The sequence below is a fragment of the Patella vulgata genome, chromosome 3, assembly GCF_932274485.2.
Source record: "Patella vulgata chromosome 3, xgPatVulg1.2, whole genome shotgun sequence".
Lineage (NCBI taxonomy): Eukaryota > Metazoa > Mollusca > Gastropoda > Patellidae > Patella > Patella vulgata.
The window spans coordinates 83,266,432-83,285,626 of record NC_065881.2 but is presented as its reverse complement, the minus strand read 5'-3'; the positions used below and the strand labels follow the sequence as shown (position 1 = coordinate 83,285,626).

General features: G+C 37.6%; 1 protein-coding gene across 1 annotated transcript in view; it reads right to left on the bottom strand.

The window, feature by feature from the left end:
• Window positions 1–10,958: 10,958 nt before the first annotated feature.
• LOC126816991 (uncharacterized) overlaps window positions 10,959–19,195 on the bottom strand; it is a 44,259-nt gene continuing 36,022 nt past the window's right edge. The window contains exons 3-7 of the mRNA XM_056099341.1: window positions 18,244–18,618; window positions 16,747–16,909; window positions 15,896–16,047; window positions 13,105–13,518; window positions 10,959–11,113 (exon numbers count right to left, since the gene is read on the bottom strand). Coding sequence (XP_055955316.1) covers window positions 10,959–11,113; window positions 13,105–13,518; window positions 15,896–16,047; window positions 16,747–16,909; window positions 18,244–18,618 — 1,259 coding nt within the window. The remainder of the gene's footprint in view (window positions 11,114–13,104; window positions 13,519–15,895; window positions 16,048–16,746; window positions 16,910–18,243; window positions 18,619–19,195) is intronic.

The window sequence follows — 19,195 nt, the reverse complement described above, 5'->3', positions numbered from 1 at the left end:
TTCTCTGTGGGTCCACTGGGTTTCTATGAGTGTAATCGCATGGCTTTCGGCTTAACCAACGCACCCGCGACATTGTGGTTCCACGTTTGATGAGCAACTAGAGCGTCTAGAACGTGTATTTGAGCGTTTACATCGTTATGGTCTCAAATTGAAGCCGTCAAAGTGTGAGTTTTACAAGACACAGGTAAAGTATCTTGGTCATATAGTTTCAGCTACCGGTGTGCAAACGGATCCTGATAAGACATCGGCGTTAACAACCTGGGCTGTCCCGAAAACCATAAAAACATTGCGATCTTTTTTAGGCTTCACTGGATATTATCGCCGTTTTGTTAAAGATTACGCTAAATTAGTCAAACCATTAAATGATTTATTGATTGGACATCCTACTAATAAGCAGTCCAAGAAACCACTTAAGCCTAAAACCCCATGGGTGTGGGGAGCTAAGGAGCAGAATGCTTTTGATATCATAACCAATAAACTTACGTCACCTCCTATATTGGCGTATGCTGATTTTAGCAAGCCCTTTATCGTCACAACAGATGCCAGCCAAGATGGGCTAGGCTCAGTTCTTTATCAGGAGCAGGATGGAGATGAGCGTGTTATCGCTTATGCAAGTCGTGGATTAAGACCCAGTGAGCGTAATTATCCGGCTCATAAGCTTGAATTTTTGGCTCTGAAGTGGGCTTTATCCGATAAGTTTCACGACTATTTGTATGGAAACACATTTGAGGTACGAACGGATAACAATCCTTTGACGTATGTAACAAAATCAGCGAAGCTTGATGCTACCAGCCATAGGTAGTTGGCCTCTTTGTCTAATTACAACTATACATTGGTATATAGAAGTGGCAAATCTAATTCAGACGCTGGTGGATTGTCCAGAAGGCCTCATGCTGAAATGTTTCATGACGTCATAAAAGCCGTCTGTGAAGTTGCTTTAGTAGGTAGGGAAGCGCTTCCATTAGCAGAATGTTTAGTATTAACAGACGGTGAAGAGCTTAACCCAGAAATTCATGATACTGATCGAGTATCTGGTCAAGATTTCAATACCACTGATTGGGCAAGAGAACAATCGAACGATCTTGTTGTTGACAGAGTACTCTTTTTGTTAAGATCTGGTGTACGACCTTCGACAATAGATGTTAAATGTGAATCAGAAGAAGTTCGTAAGTATCTACGCGAAAGGAGCAAATTGATCATTCAGAATGATATCTTGTATCGAACAACTGTTTTAGAGAATGAAGAAGTTAGACAATTAGTTTTACCATCATCGTTCAAAAACATCGTGCTTAAATATCTTCATGATGATGTTGGTCATCAGGGACGAGACCGGACATTGTGGCTTGTACGTCGTAGATTTTATTGGCCAGGTCTGGAAGCTGATGTAGAAGCTAAAGTTCAGAACTGTGGAAGATGCATACGACGCAAGACGCCCTTGAAGCGGAAAGCTGAATTGGTCTCAATTCAGACATCACGTCCTATGGAACTGGTATGTATTGACTTTTTATCTCTTGAAAGATCTAAAGGCGGATATGAAGATGTTGTAGTTATTACCGATCACTTTACAAAATACGCCCAGGCATTTCCTACCCGTAATCAATTGGCGAAAACAACAGCAAAAGTTCTGTATGAAAACTTTATCAATTATTACAGTTTTCCAGCAAGACTGCATAGTGACCAAGGTAGAAACTTTGAAAGTCGTGTAATTAAGGAATTATGCAAGTTGGCTGGTGTAGAAAAGAGTCATACGACGCCGTACCATCCTATGGGTAACGGTATTGTAGAACGTTTCAACCAGACGCTAATTGGTACGCTTAAGGATTATCAGAAAGCGGATTGGAAATCATATATCGCTCCGCTCGTGCATGCTTATAATGCTACAAGACACGAGACGACCACTTTTTCGCCTCACTATTTAATGTTCGGATGGCACCCAAAATTAGCTGTAGATGCATATTTAGGATTGGATGATCCACCAGATGTGATATCAACTAGAGAGAATTATGCGAAGAAGCTGAAACGAAGACTAAATTATGCTTATAAGGTAGCCACTGCTGAATCAAAACGACGTAGTATGCGTACTAAAGAACGGTACGATTCAAAGGTAAGGGATTCAATTTTACAGGTAGGCGATAGAGTTTTAGTCAGAAACTTGGGTATAAAAGGTAAGCATAAACTTTCAGATAAATGGGAGAAAGATCCATATATTGTATTAAAAATTCCCAATCAAGATGTTCCCGTTTATGAAGTGCAGAAGGATTCCGGGAAAGGACCAAAAAGAACACTTCACAGAAATCTTCTCCTTCCGTTCATGTCAATTCCTCGATTTGAGTCCGTTCAATCGGAGTCTGAAGATGAAGAATCAGTGCCAAAACGAACAAAGGCTAAGCCAAACACATCTGTGGAATCTCCTTCAGAGGATAGTAGTTCAGGTGATAATAATGTTCCTAGATACGTAATACCCGCAAGAAGAATAAAACAACGTCAGCGTGACAGGGATATATCATCCATAGAAATGTTTGACGGTTCTAGTTTTCCGGTAGATTTCAATTCAGTTTCGCCTTCGCGAACACATTTAGGTACAACCATGGATGTTAGTAATCGAGATCGTACGGGTGAAACTTTATCGGCACCTGATGAAACCTATGTAATTACACCTCCGTTGCCACGCCCTGTAAGAAATCGAAAACCACCAGATTGGTTTGGGGAATGGCTTATGATTCAACAAGTTGACCCGCGTGATCCCGTTTTTGTGTAATCTTTTTCAGGATAGATTAGTGCAGGGGAGAATGTCGGAAGGTTAGTCTATCAATAGAGTATTGATGTATTATATTCATATGAATATTTATTTTCAGCTGATTACTAAGTTAATTTACATTGCTTAATCAACGTTAACGATACTAGTATATTCATCGATTTGTAATTCACATTCAATTTGGTGTAACTAATATTTATTTTTCAGGTATATATAGTTGTATCCTGTAAATGTATGGTTTTGTTCTCTGGTGAAATGCCAGGAGGCATTTTCTCTTAGCAGGGGAGAATGTCGCAGGGTTAATATGTATATTAATATTGCGCTAGCGTGTTTTAATTTTGTGTGTTGAGGTTGTCCATAATAGTTTCTTTGTCGGTAAGCTTGGGTGTGTCTGTCACGTGTGATTGTTTGAATGATCTGATTGGTTTTTAACCCCAGCCGCGAAATGCACGGAGATTCAACTGCACTCCACTATAGAACATCGCACAGGCTAGACGTATGGAATAGACACGTTTACATGTGTGTGTATTTAAATAACATATTCCATATGTATTTATAGTATTAAACCACACGTTGAATGGTAAGATTTTATTCAATATCTTATATTTATCATCAATAGCTTTATAGTTGCTGATGAGTTTAAGTATGACGTGTTCGATCCATTTTCGTAAACGGCTATAATTTAAAGTGGTGCATCTGTGTTATGTATAATATTTTCCTTAATATTGTTTATTTGTATTGGGTGTAAATTGTTTTACAGGTCATTTACGATCATATATTTATGTGATTAACCTAAATAAAGAATCCTACATGTTTTGGCGTGTTTTTAACTAACGACCCCGTGACACAAAGAATATAGAAATATTAACTATCAACAAGATTCCTGTTTTCATTTATTCAACCACGAGCATTCAATACACAAGAATTACACTTGTACAATATTATCAGATTTTGCACACGGACAAACTGGAATGTGTGCAGTCTGTCCCTCTGTCTCTCTGTCTCCCTCTCTCAACAATGGTACACGCGATGGTATTTGGTAACAATGTATGGCGGGGTATCAGGTTCAAAATGCGATCTGCAGTAGAAAGTGGAAAATAAAAAGCAAAAGAGAAAATTCTTATCCAAAATGGACATTTTCGGGTGGGAAACATATACCGCTCGTGCTTATCAACCTAATACGTCCACCTTTTCAACTTGTCTGGGATAATTAACACGTAATACAAAGTATAACTATATCTTCTTTCAATATTCAAATATAAAGTACAACTATATCCTCTTTTAATATTCAAATATAAAGTACAGCTATATCTTCTTTCAATATTCAAGTTATTTGATCTCATTACTACTCACTAATAATAGTATTCTAGAAAGAGGACCAGTCATGTTGTTATATATTTCAAGTCATTCAATTAATATCCGTTTAGCCTTGATTAGCGGGGTGGAAGTGGGGGGGGGGGGGTAATTAAGGGTACAAACCATGACTACTATTGTGATATATTTTTTAATAAAAATTTGATGGTCGTACTCCAAGCAGAAGGCCACCATTTGTTTTGTGTATTATAATCGGATATTCTCGTTCGGATATTTTCTGTTACATATTAAACAAGATATTACGACTCACATATCCTGTACCTATATATAAATATAACAGTCTGGTATAATACAGAGTATATGGTAGGTTGTAGTATAGTGTAAGAATTGGGAGAGCTATCGACTACTGCTACTATCCAGATTACCGTAGAAATGTTGCTAATTCTTTTAATTAATTCAAACAATCGCTTGGTTTTTCACAATAATGAAGTAGTTTCTGGTGGTATTTGGTAGCCGTTTCTAGTATTAGGTTGTATTGGGTAGTATTGGGTAAATCGTTAGGGGGGGTAACAATCTCAAATATGTTTGCTAATAAACACTGAACCTACTTGTCAGCACCGGAACCGGAAGTGAGTGTTATGAAATCCTGCAGAGGGTTCTAGGGCAGGTACCTCCCTGTGAACTTCATACTGATACCCGCAAAAGTGCGAATGTTGTGAGCATACGGTCACGCGTATATCATTCAGCCCATTCACCAACTGTGCTACATTATCGGTGATGACGAACGGTTGGGGGTGGGGCAAATGCGTTTTTGTCCTAATCTGGGGTGAATCATAGCCATTCAGAGGTCTGTTAATTATTTTTTTAGGGGTGGTGGTAAAGGACCGGAAACCGCGTAGGGAAAAGGTGGTGCTTGATGAAAGGATAGCCAATTAAACTTCTGTGTGAAATTATTGGTATTTGGACAATGAATTTGAATAGCTGATATGATCAGAAGTTGCATCGTGGATAAGCTTGGACGTATTGGGTAGAATAGGCCGGTATTAGGTTAATCTTTCGCAGTTTAGGGTGGCACTGCAACAAATGCGTAACGATTATTTTAAAAAAAATCATTCGAGTGGCTGTCATAGTTTTCTCGGAATAAAGAATTAGATGGACAACCATCTTAAGAGCGTTTCTCTAATCCATGAGAGCACAACTCTATCTTCCTGACTCTTTCTGTTTAGCGCTGGTTAGACAGATATTAATCTATAATAATGATTGAATGACATAAAGTATTCAGGTATATATACTACCTACACTAATGTCTGATTGACACACAGTATTTCAATATCAACATGTTGATGATATTATTAGATGAAATATGATCAATACTCACCTTTATCAACAATATCTATTACATCTGATAAACCCAACTCTATCAGACTTAATATAAGATACGAATATGAAATGGGACTAGAAGTGAAAGTTAATATATCTAATAATATCCGTGACGCCACCTTGATATTATCCGCGTCTATATAATACGTAATCCTGTTACTGTTACCATCATCTATAACACTTTTATCTTCCAGTAATTGTACCAATGGTTTTAGTTTGTTTGGATGATGAGTTACTAGATAATGTATGATAGAGTCAATCTTTTGCTGATTCTTAACTGACATTCCTGATGAACCTGAAATGTAACAAATAGTTGTATGACAATCTGTAGCACTATCGTCGTTGCGACATTGTTTTTCAATTTATAGACAAGGAATAGAGAAATAAGATGGGTTAAACAACATTTTTTATCTTTCAAATTATTCTCTATTGTCAGTATATTAAGGTATGAGTTTATTTAAAACGCAAATTAATTGTTTATGTAATAGCGTGAGAATAACAGGAAAGAGGGTCTGAGTTCAAGGATAGATTGTGTCGAAGAACATGTGACGGAAAATTAGGATTGCACCATTTGGTTTGTTTGACCAATCTCTATACTTATTTACATGGTATTTGACCAATCAGATAATTGAACGTCCAAAACCCACAGCTACAAAACTATCATACTTGTGAGAATTCGTCAGACTACCATTAGATTCCAGAGAGGTTTCACCTGAGTTTCTAGACAGCCGCGAGGCTGGCTAGGGTGGAGAAATGGTTTTAGCTAGTATTGTAATTTGTGCTATGCTTGTATACCTGTATTCAGCTATATATATATATATATAGATGAGCGAACGGAAATAATATTTGGAGGGTTATTACAACCCCTCCCGAAATATTTTCTACTTTCACCTCTTATTCTATATCGAAATATTTTCAAAAATTATATATACATAAAATATCGATCACACAAACGTACAAACACCTGAGTATCGGATTTGTTTCATTATAGGTTAAGAATTGAATTATCAAATAAATAGACTAACCTGTTAAATTTACAATAACACAAATTAACAGATGCGTACTGATGATTTTTAAAAAAATCATTCGAGTTAAATATTTTCATAAATAATAAAAGTTTTTTTTTATACATTCTTTTAGGTGAACGTAAATGTTATCTCTATATAGTATTCTTTATAAATTCTACTATTTGGATGTATACAACCCAGTTAGCATTTCCAGATGTCCCACCCAATGTTTGATAATAGCGGGGAAAGACATATAGAAATTATTCAGATCAATTATATTTAATCCTGATCTGACAGCAAGTAATCTATAATAATGATTGAATGACATAAAGTATTCAGCTGTATGTACTACCCACACTAATGTCTGATTGACACAAAGTATGTCAATATCAACATGTTTATGATATTATTAGATGAAATATGATCAATACTCACCTTCATCAATCATGATTAGATGAAATATGATCAATACTCACCTTTAGCAATCATATCTTCTACATCTGACAAACCCAACTCTTTTACACTTTGTAGAAGATACTGACATGAATTGGGACCAGACGTATCAGTTAATATACCAGATAATCTCCACACAACGTAAAAGAGACTATATCTATCTATATACCCGGTAATCTCCTTACTGGTATCATCATCTATCACACTTTTATCTTTCAGTAAGTGCACCAGTGGTCTTAGTTTGTCTGGATGACGAGTTAAAAGAATATCGAAGATCTGTATAATCTTTATCTGATCGTCAACAGATAAATCTGAAATGTAACAAATAGTTGTATAACAATCAGTGTATTTCTATATTATTATGTTACATCTTGATACATTTACTATGATGGATGGAATGAAAGAAAGCAGGGTTTATCTATATTAATGATGATGTTACATTTTGATAAAGTTACTATAATATCAGTATGTTCATATGTATGATAAATGAAATGAAAGCAAATAGGGTTTAACGTCCTACTTGTCTGGGATAATTAACACGTAATACAAAGTATAACTATATCTTCTTTCAATATTCAAATATAAAGTACAACTATATCCTCTTTTAATATTCAAATATAAAGTACAGCTATATCTTCTTTCAATATTCAAGTTATTTGATCTCATTACTACTCACTAATAATAGTATTCTAGAAAGAGGACCAGCCATGTTGTTATATATTTCAAGCCATTCAATTAATATCCGTTTAGCCTTGATTAGCGGGGTTGGGGGCGGGGGGTAATTAAGGGTACAAACCATGACTATTGTGATATATTTTTGAATAAAAATTTAATGGTCGTATTCCAAGCACAAGGCCATTATTTGTTTTGTGTATAATAATTGGATATGGTTGTTCGGATATTTCCTGTTACATATGAAAAAAGATCCTGTACTTATGTAAATATAATAGTGTGGTATAATACAGAGGTGGTGCTTGATGAAACGATAGCCAAGTAAACTTCCGTGTGAAATTATTGGTATTCGGACAATGAATTTGAATTGCATTGTGGATAAGCCTGAACGTATTGGATAGAATAGGACGGTATTGGGTAAATCGTTCTGTCGCATCATTATTGTTAATCTTCTAAGAGTCTTATTGCACAAACATAAAACTGTAGCCTCTATCGCGAGCCAACGACAAATAATACAAGTTTCTTGGTACATTCTTTTAAATGAATAATAAGATTATCTTCATTGAATATTCTTTATAAGCAACACAAAGTAGATAAGGTTTATGGGGGAGGGGGAGTAACCCCGAAACTGAAAGTCGCATATTGCTGAATATCAACTGGGTTCACCCCCCATTACCACAATGCTTCATACAAATCTTGAACGAGATCCATTTAAAACTGTAGCCTACGTCTTACTGCACAACCGCAGCTACACATTCTATTCGCAACCTCAAATCACTATCGTTTCTCCAACCTCACCGACGGGAGGTCGTTATTTTGAAATATACTAACTTCCACGTCAGCGTTCTTTAATTGTTCTTATATGAACATCACATCATACCGAACAACAATACTCTCTCTCCCTCTCTCTCTCTCTCTCTCTCTCTCTCAATAATGATGTACGCGGTGGTATTTGGTAACAATGTATTTAGTATTAGGTAGTATTCGATTAATCTTCTAGGAGTGCTAAGGCACAAACATGAAACTTGAATAAAATATGTTAACACTGTAGTTTCTAATAATGTCTTCAGGACGGGAGGTGTGGGCCACGGAAGGATGATCACGTAAAACCTAATATTCAGAGGGTTAAACGTCTGATGGCCCCAACCCTTCGGTTTTAATTTTTGAGTTAAAAGCCGAAGCCTCTTTGCGTAAAAAAGGTTTATGGTGGAGGGGGTAACCCTGGAACTGATGGTCGCATATTGTTGATTATCAGCTGGGTTCATCCCCCATGACCACAATGCTTCATATAAAATTTGAAAGAAATCCATTGATCACAAGATTGGACAGATCTTAGATTATCTTGTAACGCTTCATCCAGACCAACTAATACCACTGGTACAATTACTGAAATATAAACGTGTTATAGATGATGCTACCAGTGAACTGATTACCTTTCCAATAGATAGAAATGATATCAGGCTGGCGGCACGGACATTATCGAATCGATTAACTTATACTTATGGTCAGGTTTTCGAACCAGAGTTTATACAAAGTCTGAAAGAGTTGTGTTTATCAGATGTAGTAGACATGCTTGATAAAGGTGGGTATTGATCCTAGTTCATCAATTAATATAATAAACATGTTGATATTGACATACTGTGTGTCAATTAGACATTAGTGTGGGTTGTACATATAGCTGAATACCTTAAGTCATTCAATCATTATTATAGATTAATATCTGTCTAATCAGCGCTAAACAAAAAAAATCAGAAAGATAGAGTTGTGCTCTCGGGGTTTAGAGAAACGCACTTAAAGATGGTGGTCCATCTAGTTCGATATTCTGAGAATGCTATGACAGCCACTCGAATGATTTTTTAAAAAATAATCGGTACGCATCTGTTGAAATGCCACCCTAAACTGCGAACGATTTACCTAATAAGTCCTGTTCTACCCATTACGTCCAAGCTTATCCACGATGCAACTTCTGATCATATCAGCTATTCAATATCATTGTCCGAATACCAATAATTTCACACGGAAGTTTACTTGGCTATCGTTTCATCAAGTACCACCTTTTCTCCCGCGGTTTCCGGTCGATTACTGCCGTCCCTAAAACACATAGTCCACTGTCGTCTGAATGGATATGATTCACCCCAGATTAGGAAAAAAACGCACACCACCCCGAACCGCTCGTCGTCACCGATAACAGAGCAGAGTTGCTAAATGGTGTAATTTTATTTCGGAATGGGTAGCAATAACACTCCAAATATTATTGACCTACTACCCATAGGGGCTGAGTTATGGGCTTTTTCAAGGGGATACCAAAATGCCAAAATCGACTTTTTACCTTTTCGCCCTATTTTAGGTGGATTATCACAACGCTCGACCCCTTCCAGAGAGGCGATTTACACCACATTTTCAGGGCAATACCACAGCCCATTTCCCTTCGCTCATCTAAATTTGGACCACCTCGGGCCCATGCTCACAGCAGTCGTACTTTTGCGGTGATCAGTATTAAGTTCACTGGGAGGTACCTGCCCTAGGACCCTCTGCAGGATTCCATAACACTCTGCAAGTCAAGCGGTGGCCATTTTCCGAATAATTCTTGGCTAGTAATTTAATTTTAATCATACAACACTGGTTAATCAAGACTACAAAACATACATGTCATTCAGTTAATTTCCTGTCCCAAAATTATGTCAGGTATTTAGAGCTGGCAAACACGTAACTTTTGAACTCACGCAGACGGCAACTAATCACAAGATTTTACCGCAATCTTGAGATTACAAAATAAAAAAGGACGAAACTACATGAGGTGACTCGTTACAATCAACTAAATTAGAACTGAAATCGCCGAGTTTTAGCCAAAGTTTTGATCAAATTCGAACCAAGTATTTTTTAAAATCGAAAGAATGAAAAGAAAGATTTTTCATGACTTCATTGATAAATACGTGAAATAATATTATTATGTGAATGTCTATTTTATTGGGAGAATTCGAGGCCCCGTGTACACATTGGCGTGCACGTAAAAGATCCCTTTGCAATTGGAATTCGATATAAGAGTAGGCCGTAGTGCCGCTGTCCGGGCAAAATTTCCCTCATAGCACACTGTATGGCGTATGCCCGTCTTCATTAGCCCAGGTTAGGAGCAGAACAGTAGGACGTTAAACTCCATTTCATTTCATTTCATTGGGAGAATGTTTGCTGCCTGCGGTGTACAGAAACTCCATGATTCTTGTGAAAAACCAAGCGATTGTTTGAATTACATGTAATTGAGTTAATTCGAAAAATTAGCATGTAATTGAGTTAATTCGAAAAATTAGCAACATTTCTACTGTAACCGTGATAGTAGCAGTACTAGATAGATCTCCCAATTCTTGCCCTACATAATGCAACTACATGGCTATGTTTATCGTCATCTGTATTAGTAACATACCTGCTCCTTTTTCCACCTTGTCTTTATCTTGATCGTCATCTGTAGGTAATATTGTCCGGTCTTGATCATGATCAAGCCCTTCGTCATCTGTAGGTAATATTGTCATGTCTTTATCTGTAAATAAAAAACAGTTCCAAATATAATTTTTAATGTGTAATTTATATAGCATAGTCAACACTTGATTATAGACTATAGACTGTCGTGTGTATCGGCTTAAAGACTCCCATTAAATCAAGTAGCGCGGATTCGATTCCCCGCTTGTACGCAACAACAAGGAAAATCAGTAGGGCTCATCTGGAATTAAACAAGTCTATTGTATAGTTTTAGGGAACTAGCCCAAATTCGGGATATCGAACACATCGTAAAAGGTCGCTGATAGAGTTCGTTTTTTCCCATGATGACCCTAATGATTCACAATGTACCTTTATCGCACAAACAAGTGAATTGTTGACGGCCAGATGGATTGACGAACATGGGTGATGATATATGTGGGTGTATAACAAATAATAATTTCATGGCACATATAATGTTAATAATACATGTAGAGATACACACAGCAAACAAATAACTATCAATTGGAAACTATATTATTTAAATAATAAACAGCCATGATCAATCACCGACAAATATTCCTATGACAGGTTTATATTTAAAATATACTAAACAGCAAAAGAAACGTCAGGTTGGTATGTTACTCTGAATAGACGCATTGCATAAAACTTGCAAAATGTTTTTATTGTATATTTGTGACCACATCTCCAACTTGACCTTCTCCAGGCTCCTTCCCAAACACAGAATTGAACCCAGGAAATGCTCGCAAAAACGCAACCTGACTTCTGAGATGGTAATGTGTTCTCCTTGGCTTTCATGTAACTCATGCTGCACGTGCTGTTCACCGGAACCAGCCCTATAAAATGCACCCCCATACATAGTTTAATCATTCACACTACAACAACTCAGAGGAAACAGGCGCTTGGAAGACTCGACGCTGGCCACACTGCCCAAACCGTTGTCAATCACATCCAGGTCAATGTTCGGACAATCTACAGGCTTCAGCATCGCTTTCGGGCCACTAACACCGCGGATGATCGCCCCCGATCTGGCAGACAAAGGGTTACGACAAGACCGCCATGTTGTGCCACAGCACGTGTAGAATCCTTTTACACAGGCATCTGAGACAGCACGTCAGGCAGTGGGAACACACGGAAGACCCATCAGTACCGATACAGTGCGCCGACGTCTCACCAGAGAGAACATCCATCGAAGTAGAGGCGAACGTCTACATTGTTCCAAACAACACCAGAACTGGCGACACTGGCAATGGAGAACTATTCTGTTCACAGATGAGAGTCGATATTGCGTATCAACTAAGATGGCAGGACCAGAATATGGCGTCGACGTGACGGGCGTTATTCTGACAACTGTGTCATGGAACGAGACTCTGGGGAGTTTGTGGCGGAATCGGCCTGAACCAGAGGATGGGTGTTCTTAAATCTTGGTCCAGGGAGAGGAGGCGGCATCATAGCAGTGAGCTACATCGATCATGCTCTCAGACCCCACGTCATACCACATCATCGAAACAACGTTTTCCAGCAAGACAACGCCCGTGCCCATACCGTCAGAGGCGACGTAATAGCGTCGTACCGAGACCAAACACAGCCAATGGATTGCGCCAGGCTTTTCTGAGAGTGTGGTTCCAGGTGCCAATGGCGTTAATCAATCGTCTGGTCCACTCCATGTACAGACGCTACGCTGCTGTTATTGCCACTTGCGGTTGACACACCAGATACTGATGTATAGACTGTGTACAGACCCTAAACCTTATCTTAAAGTCTTTTATTTGTGACAAATTACTAATGTGTCAACATACTGTTCACAAAAAACTGCTTTGATCGATTTAGTAAGTCGTTTTCAAGAATGTTTTTGAAATCGTACTGACGTGTTTTTTGTTGTTTAGTATGTAACATACCTGCTCCCCTTTTATTGTTGTCTTTATCTTGATTGTCATCTATAGGTAATGACGTCAGGTCTTTATCGTGATGATTAATCACTGACAAATGTTCTATGGACAGATTTTTTTATTTAATACCTTAATTGTAACATACCTGCTCCCTTTTCATTCTTGTCTTTCTCCTGACTGTCAACTATAGGCACTATTGTCATGTCTGTATCTTTTTCACGTCTTTCGTCATCTGTAGGTAAATCTTCAGGGCCTTTATCTTGATCTAGTCTTTCATCATCTGACCAGTCTTTGTCCACATTGCTCTCTGTTGCCTGCTGATAAAGTTGTTCCTGTAAGCTGCTAATAATTAGTTCTTTATCTTGAAGTGTATCTGTATATTTTTTAGCTAAATCTTCTTTGTATTTTTCCATTTCCTGAGAGTTGGCCGATGTGGCTTTTAGAGCGGCATTTTCCAACAGCAGCTCATTTATCTGTAACTTCAAAGTTTCGATTTCCTTCTCAAGGTCAATAATTCTTCTCTGGGTAATCGATTCCCTTTCGGAAGCGAACTCCTCATCTACAAAACATATATGTTTAAAAGTATGGATTTAGTTATATCAATATCAGTACTGAAAGACATTTTAATTGCTTGCAAACTATAGTTTCCTGAAAGACACAACAATAACATAATTTAGATCTAAGATTAGTAAAGCTAGTTTAAATCTAAATTGTCTGCTACGATGAATCAATGATTGGAATCGGGTTTAACGTCCCGTTTTTCTGCACCAACCGGGATAATATATACGGGCATAGGTCATATAGTATGCTAGGAAGGCAAGTTTTCTCAAACAACATTTGAACTCTAACTGTCAAGGGTTCTTTTACGTATATTAATCCTTCAAAATCTACGTTATGTCGCCTTCACAAGGTTTCCGGAAAATAGGGCATAACTGATGAGCACCAAAATCAAACTCATCCGAGATCTTTTGTACCTGAACATACCTTTCAAAGTTTATCTAAATCGGACAGATATTGTGGTCTTTAAAGGTCCAACAATTTGTACATATTTCACATTTTGCGTAAATTGCGTCGGTCATTACCCAAGAAGTGGCAGTCTGATAAACACCATAAATTAACATGTTAAAGATCTTTTGATCTTTAAAAGACATATTAAGTTTCATCTGGTGGGGTCACAAACTTTATAAATATGTCATCTTTTGTATGAATGCAAGGGTGGGGGACACATTAGCCACGAAGGGAAGGCCAGATGCACGCCACCAGAATCGAACTCCTCCAATATCCTTAGTATGTCTTAAGTGTCACCTGTTATATGTATTAACCTTTTGTCTCACGAAGATATGGTACAACCAAGGGCAATACTCTATGAAGTCAGGATTCAAACCGTGCCAAAAATCGAACCCATCCGAGATCTACGGGATATAAACATGCATTTCCAATTTTACCCAATTTTGACACCCCAAAGGAAAGTCCGGGTAGCGGTGATGACATAACTAGTATACACATGAAAAACTTTAGAGATAATACTACCAAATAGATAAGACAATTAACCAAAATGCACTGCAACATTCATCTCTGTATAGGATGGTGGTGGGCAACCGTTTTGTTGTGATTCGAATTGGTCATAAAATGGTATTTTGCTATATTTTACACCATACTTGTTATCTTAATATAAAGGATAAACCAGTCGATTAACTGTCAATTTCATATTTGCCTGTAAGTGTTTGCGCCAAGGGATTACTGCTGTCACTACCGCTGGCTACAAAGATTTCTATTTTCTGCTGTCTTAGAAAATTATTGTATTGAATCAAGGGATACATTTAATTGACAAATGTCGTAACCTCTTTTAAGTTTAAATGACCCCGAAAATATTTCGTAATGAATTGTCATTATATGGCAATAGAAATCCAGCTAATTGTCAATAATTCTTGATATGACGTGAAAGCGAAACTTTTCCAATTGGTGCCGATGTGCCGATGCCCCCCCCCCCCCCGGCCCATCGAACCACGTCCGATGGTTCAAGGCCTTGTCCACCCCTGATCTAGGACCAATGTGTTTCTAGAATTCACTGCCTGAAAACAGATTGGGGAGAGTGCCGTCGTTGTGTATATGACTATAAGTGTTGCACCTTTTTTTTTTTATCATACTAACCTAAACAATTATTCCTTGGTCTTGAAATCGGCCCTGGAAACCACGTCCGTCCTCGGATTAAACTATGTCTAATGTTATGAATGGAAACGCAAAGCAACAACACATATCGTCAAAATGTATAAATGCAAAACCATGGTACTGGTGCATTTACTGACAAATAACCGTGAATGTCTTTGGATTCTGCTCGGACACAAGTAGGGACAGATGGACAGACCGACGGCCGTAACAAGCGTGATTGAGCGTGATGGTTATTTCCCCTCCCTATTATATGTGTTGGTGGACGGGCGGGGAATATACGAGTGGCATCTGTTTCTCATTTCAAACAATGTTTTTAGAATTTTTTCAATAAACACATTTATTTATTATTGTAGCATAAATCAGACATTTCCCCGATTCTGATTGTCGAAAAGTATGGTCAAATACACAATAAAACCCCCTTTTTTTTTATCGCAAGGAGATAAATATTACAGTGTACGTTTTTTCATGTTTGTGCTCAACGATCTTCCTCAATTCAAATCTTTATAACAAATAGTTTCAAGACGTTCTTGACAAATGACCATTATCTTTAGTCTCGGTTAGCAGGCAGCAATTATTTCAATCACAGCCAAAAACATCACTATAAGACTTTAAAAAATCTTCAAACGTTAAAAAACTATTTAACTGGCGATATCTGAATAACATTTTCATTCATAATTTATTTATAATTATTCAAGCCTGGTTAAATGTACAATAAACCCCTCTTAATTCGAAACAGAAAGTGTTTATCTCCGGAATGAAAGAATTACCTGTTATTTGACGGAAATAAAATTCGTCCGGTTTCACTGGATCAGTATCAATAAAACCAGTTTTTACCAAGTCTTGTAGTGGTCGTCTTAAATCTTCCTCATTATTGGAACCCAGAGATATGAGATGAAATGTTACTTCAACACAGCCTTTCCTGGGTAAAAGAATCAATTCCATATTTATAATAACACCCAACACAACCGTTGTCTTATAATATTGGTATCACCGTGTTGTTCTGTATAAAGATTATGTATTGGTGACGTATTAGAATTATATATAGAAACGTGAGTAGTATACCGGGAACATAGCAAAGCTGATTCATTTGGTGAGATAGATTTAAAACTAGTTATTATTTGAAACACAAGCCCAAACGTAGTCGACCGTCCATAGATTTTGACCAAATGACGAGGCATGGTGTCACAATATTTCAGTTTTAGTATGACAATTAATTTTGATGTTTTAATTATTTGACGTACTGGATTGAAATGTGCTTGCTAAAAGATAATTCAACAAAATAGATAATATTGTTACGGATTCTGTGGAAGAGAAAATGATTTCTTTTTTCTAAAGGTGACGAAGAACAAAGAAAAGTAGACGTTCTATATCGGCGCATCTTAAAGTATAGGTATCTTTAGGTGGTATAGGGCACTATAGGTATCTTTAGATTGTGTAGGGCAGTATTTTTAGGTTATAGAGGACAGTATATTATGTATGGCAGTATAAGTATCCATTTCCTGTAAAATATGTTACCTGGGTTTTTAGAGTTATTAACTTCAAAATATTATGCTTTGTTTTATTGTGTGTCGGAATCATGCCTGTTAACAGTTAATTTGGTAAAGTAGTTTTAACTTACGCTAATTTCTTTACAACCACAAATTTGTGTCCTGGGTGGTCATGATATACACCTCCAATATTCTTTTCACATCTTTTTACAAATTCTCTATATTTAGGACTGGTGTTGTCTATCAATTCATAGAACTTCTGTCCACTGTATTTGATTCTACCCTCACATATTACTAGAATAAAACAGCTTCACATTATTTTAAAATTGCTTCACATTACAAAATTAAGCTTCATGGCTATAGTAAAGAGTGGCGGCACAGATTTTGTAAACGTTAACACTAATATGTACGGCTTAACATTTCACCCAAGTGTACTACCATATAGAGGGCAACGGTTGCTCAGTGAGTATGGTGATGGTTTCAGCGTTGTTCTTAGCACGGAGAGCTTGCCATGAACCGAGAGAGAGAGAGAGAGAGAAATGGGGTTTAACGTCCACTGCGCGTAGGGGTCTTTAGCAGTGGGAGTAAACCAGAGGACCCGGAGAAAACCCACGAGGTTGGACAGGCGACCCTACTCCTTGCCACGTACAACTGGGGATTCGAAACCACGCCAGTTGACTCAATGACAGACTTTATGATACAGCGCGCGCACGCTAACCATTCAGCCATCCACCCCCCCGCCATGAACAGTGTCTAGTCCACATCACACATCAAAATACTTAATGCAGGACTGGGTGCTCGCAAGGACACTAAATAGTCGTTCGGATGGACAGATAAGCCGATACCCCGTGTGTACATTTGCGTGTACGTAAAAGAACCCATGACCGTTGGAATTCGAATTACAAGTAGGCCGTAACTCTTCCGGGCACAATTTGCCTCGCAGCACACTGTGTGATGTATACCCTTAGGTGCAGAAATGAAGGACATTAAACCCCAATACATTTAACCCTAACAAGGTCAATGCATTCAAAATACACAGTCAGATAACTTGTTTTATACGTATCTAGCTATATCAAAAGGGTGGGGTAATGAATAATGATAACCACAGTGTTTACTAATAACGATTAACTCGGGGGGGGGGGGGGCGTGGATGGCCAAATGGTTAGCACGTGCGCGTTGTATCATAAGGTCTGTCATTGGGTCTGCTGGCGTGGTTCGAATTTTGACAAGGATTAGGGTCGCCTGTCCAACCTTGTGGGTTTTCACCGGGTCCTCCGGTTTTCTCCCACTGCTAAAGATCTCTACGCGCAAGCGATGTATTGTAATAAAATTGAACCGTGTGTAAGTCCCGAAATGACCTGGTTTGTGTCGAGTGGACGTTAAACCCTGCATTTATGAATTACAGTTTCCTCATCAATACTGTATTCTTGAATAATAATTAACGCGTTGATACTGCATTTATGAATTATGATTAAGATTACCACGCAAATTCTCTTCGAAGCTACCAAGCTGTCCTTGTGCTTGTTTATATTATACAGGGTGCCCCAGTAAAACGTTACCCTAGCCCTAAATACTGTGGTTACGAATAACCTCTTTCACATCACAATTATAAAACCTGTTTAACTTACCACAATCTGGTTCCAATGTTTTTATAACCCATGTATGTTTACATTTTGCTAGGGCCACTAAAAAGAGAATATATGAATTCGGCCCTTTTCTGTACAATTTCCTCAACATCTCTAACGCACCGTTACTTCTGCCCTTTGCTTGTACATGGTCTAACAAATAGTTAAATTCGTCTTCGTCGAAAACAAATAAAGAATGAAGTTCAATAATAAGTTCTTTGGGATCTATGTTTAACCAAAGGGAGTTCATATGTGTTTGAATTTTCCACCGGTCATTTTCATTCATTCGTTCGTTGCTATAAATCGCAGGTATGATATCTACAATCGATTCCTCCTTACTGGCATCATCTTCGTCTTTGACATCATCATCGTTATCATCTACAAATAAAATTATAAAGAAATATATTATCAGACGTTATTAAAAATGCATTATGTAAGATTTAGATAAAGAACTGACCTTTCTTGCTATAATAATTTAAAAATATATTATGATAAATGAATATATAGAAAATGTCATCAAATTACTTTAATCGGAGTCAAGTTATTAGTGTCTGAAATTTCGATAAGGTGTAGCGTAGATTGTTTATTACCAGAACAACGGTACGTGACAATTTCACCCTTGGGGATGTTCTAATCCATGTATATGGTCTAGCGAGTTGATTATAACCTTATAGTATATTATAAATGTCTATATAATAGTTTATATAACATTTGAAGCCACAATAAAGACATGCAATAGGCAGATTTAGCTCTTACATAATGCATCTCATGTAGGTAAGATTTGTTTTATTTCTCTATTGGACGGGGATGGCAGGCTAACGTGTGCACTGTAGGTTATAATGTCTGTCATTGACTCGAGGGCGCGGTTTCGATTCTACCTTTATTCGTAAAAATGAGGGATGTGGCCTATCCAACCTATGAAATGAAATGGGGTTTAACGTCCTACTGTTCTGCT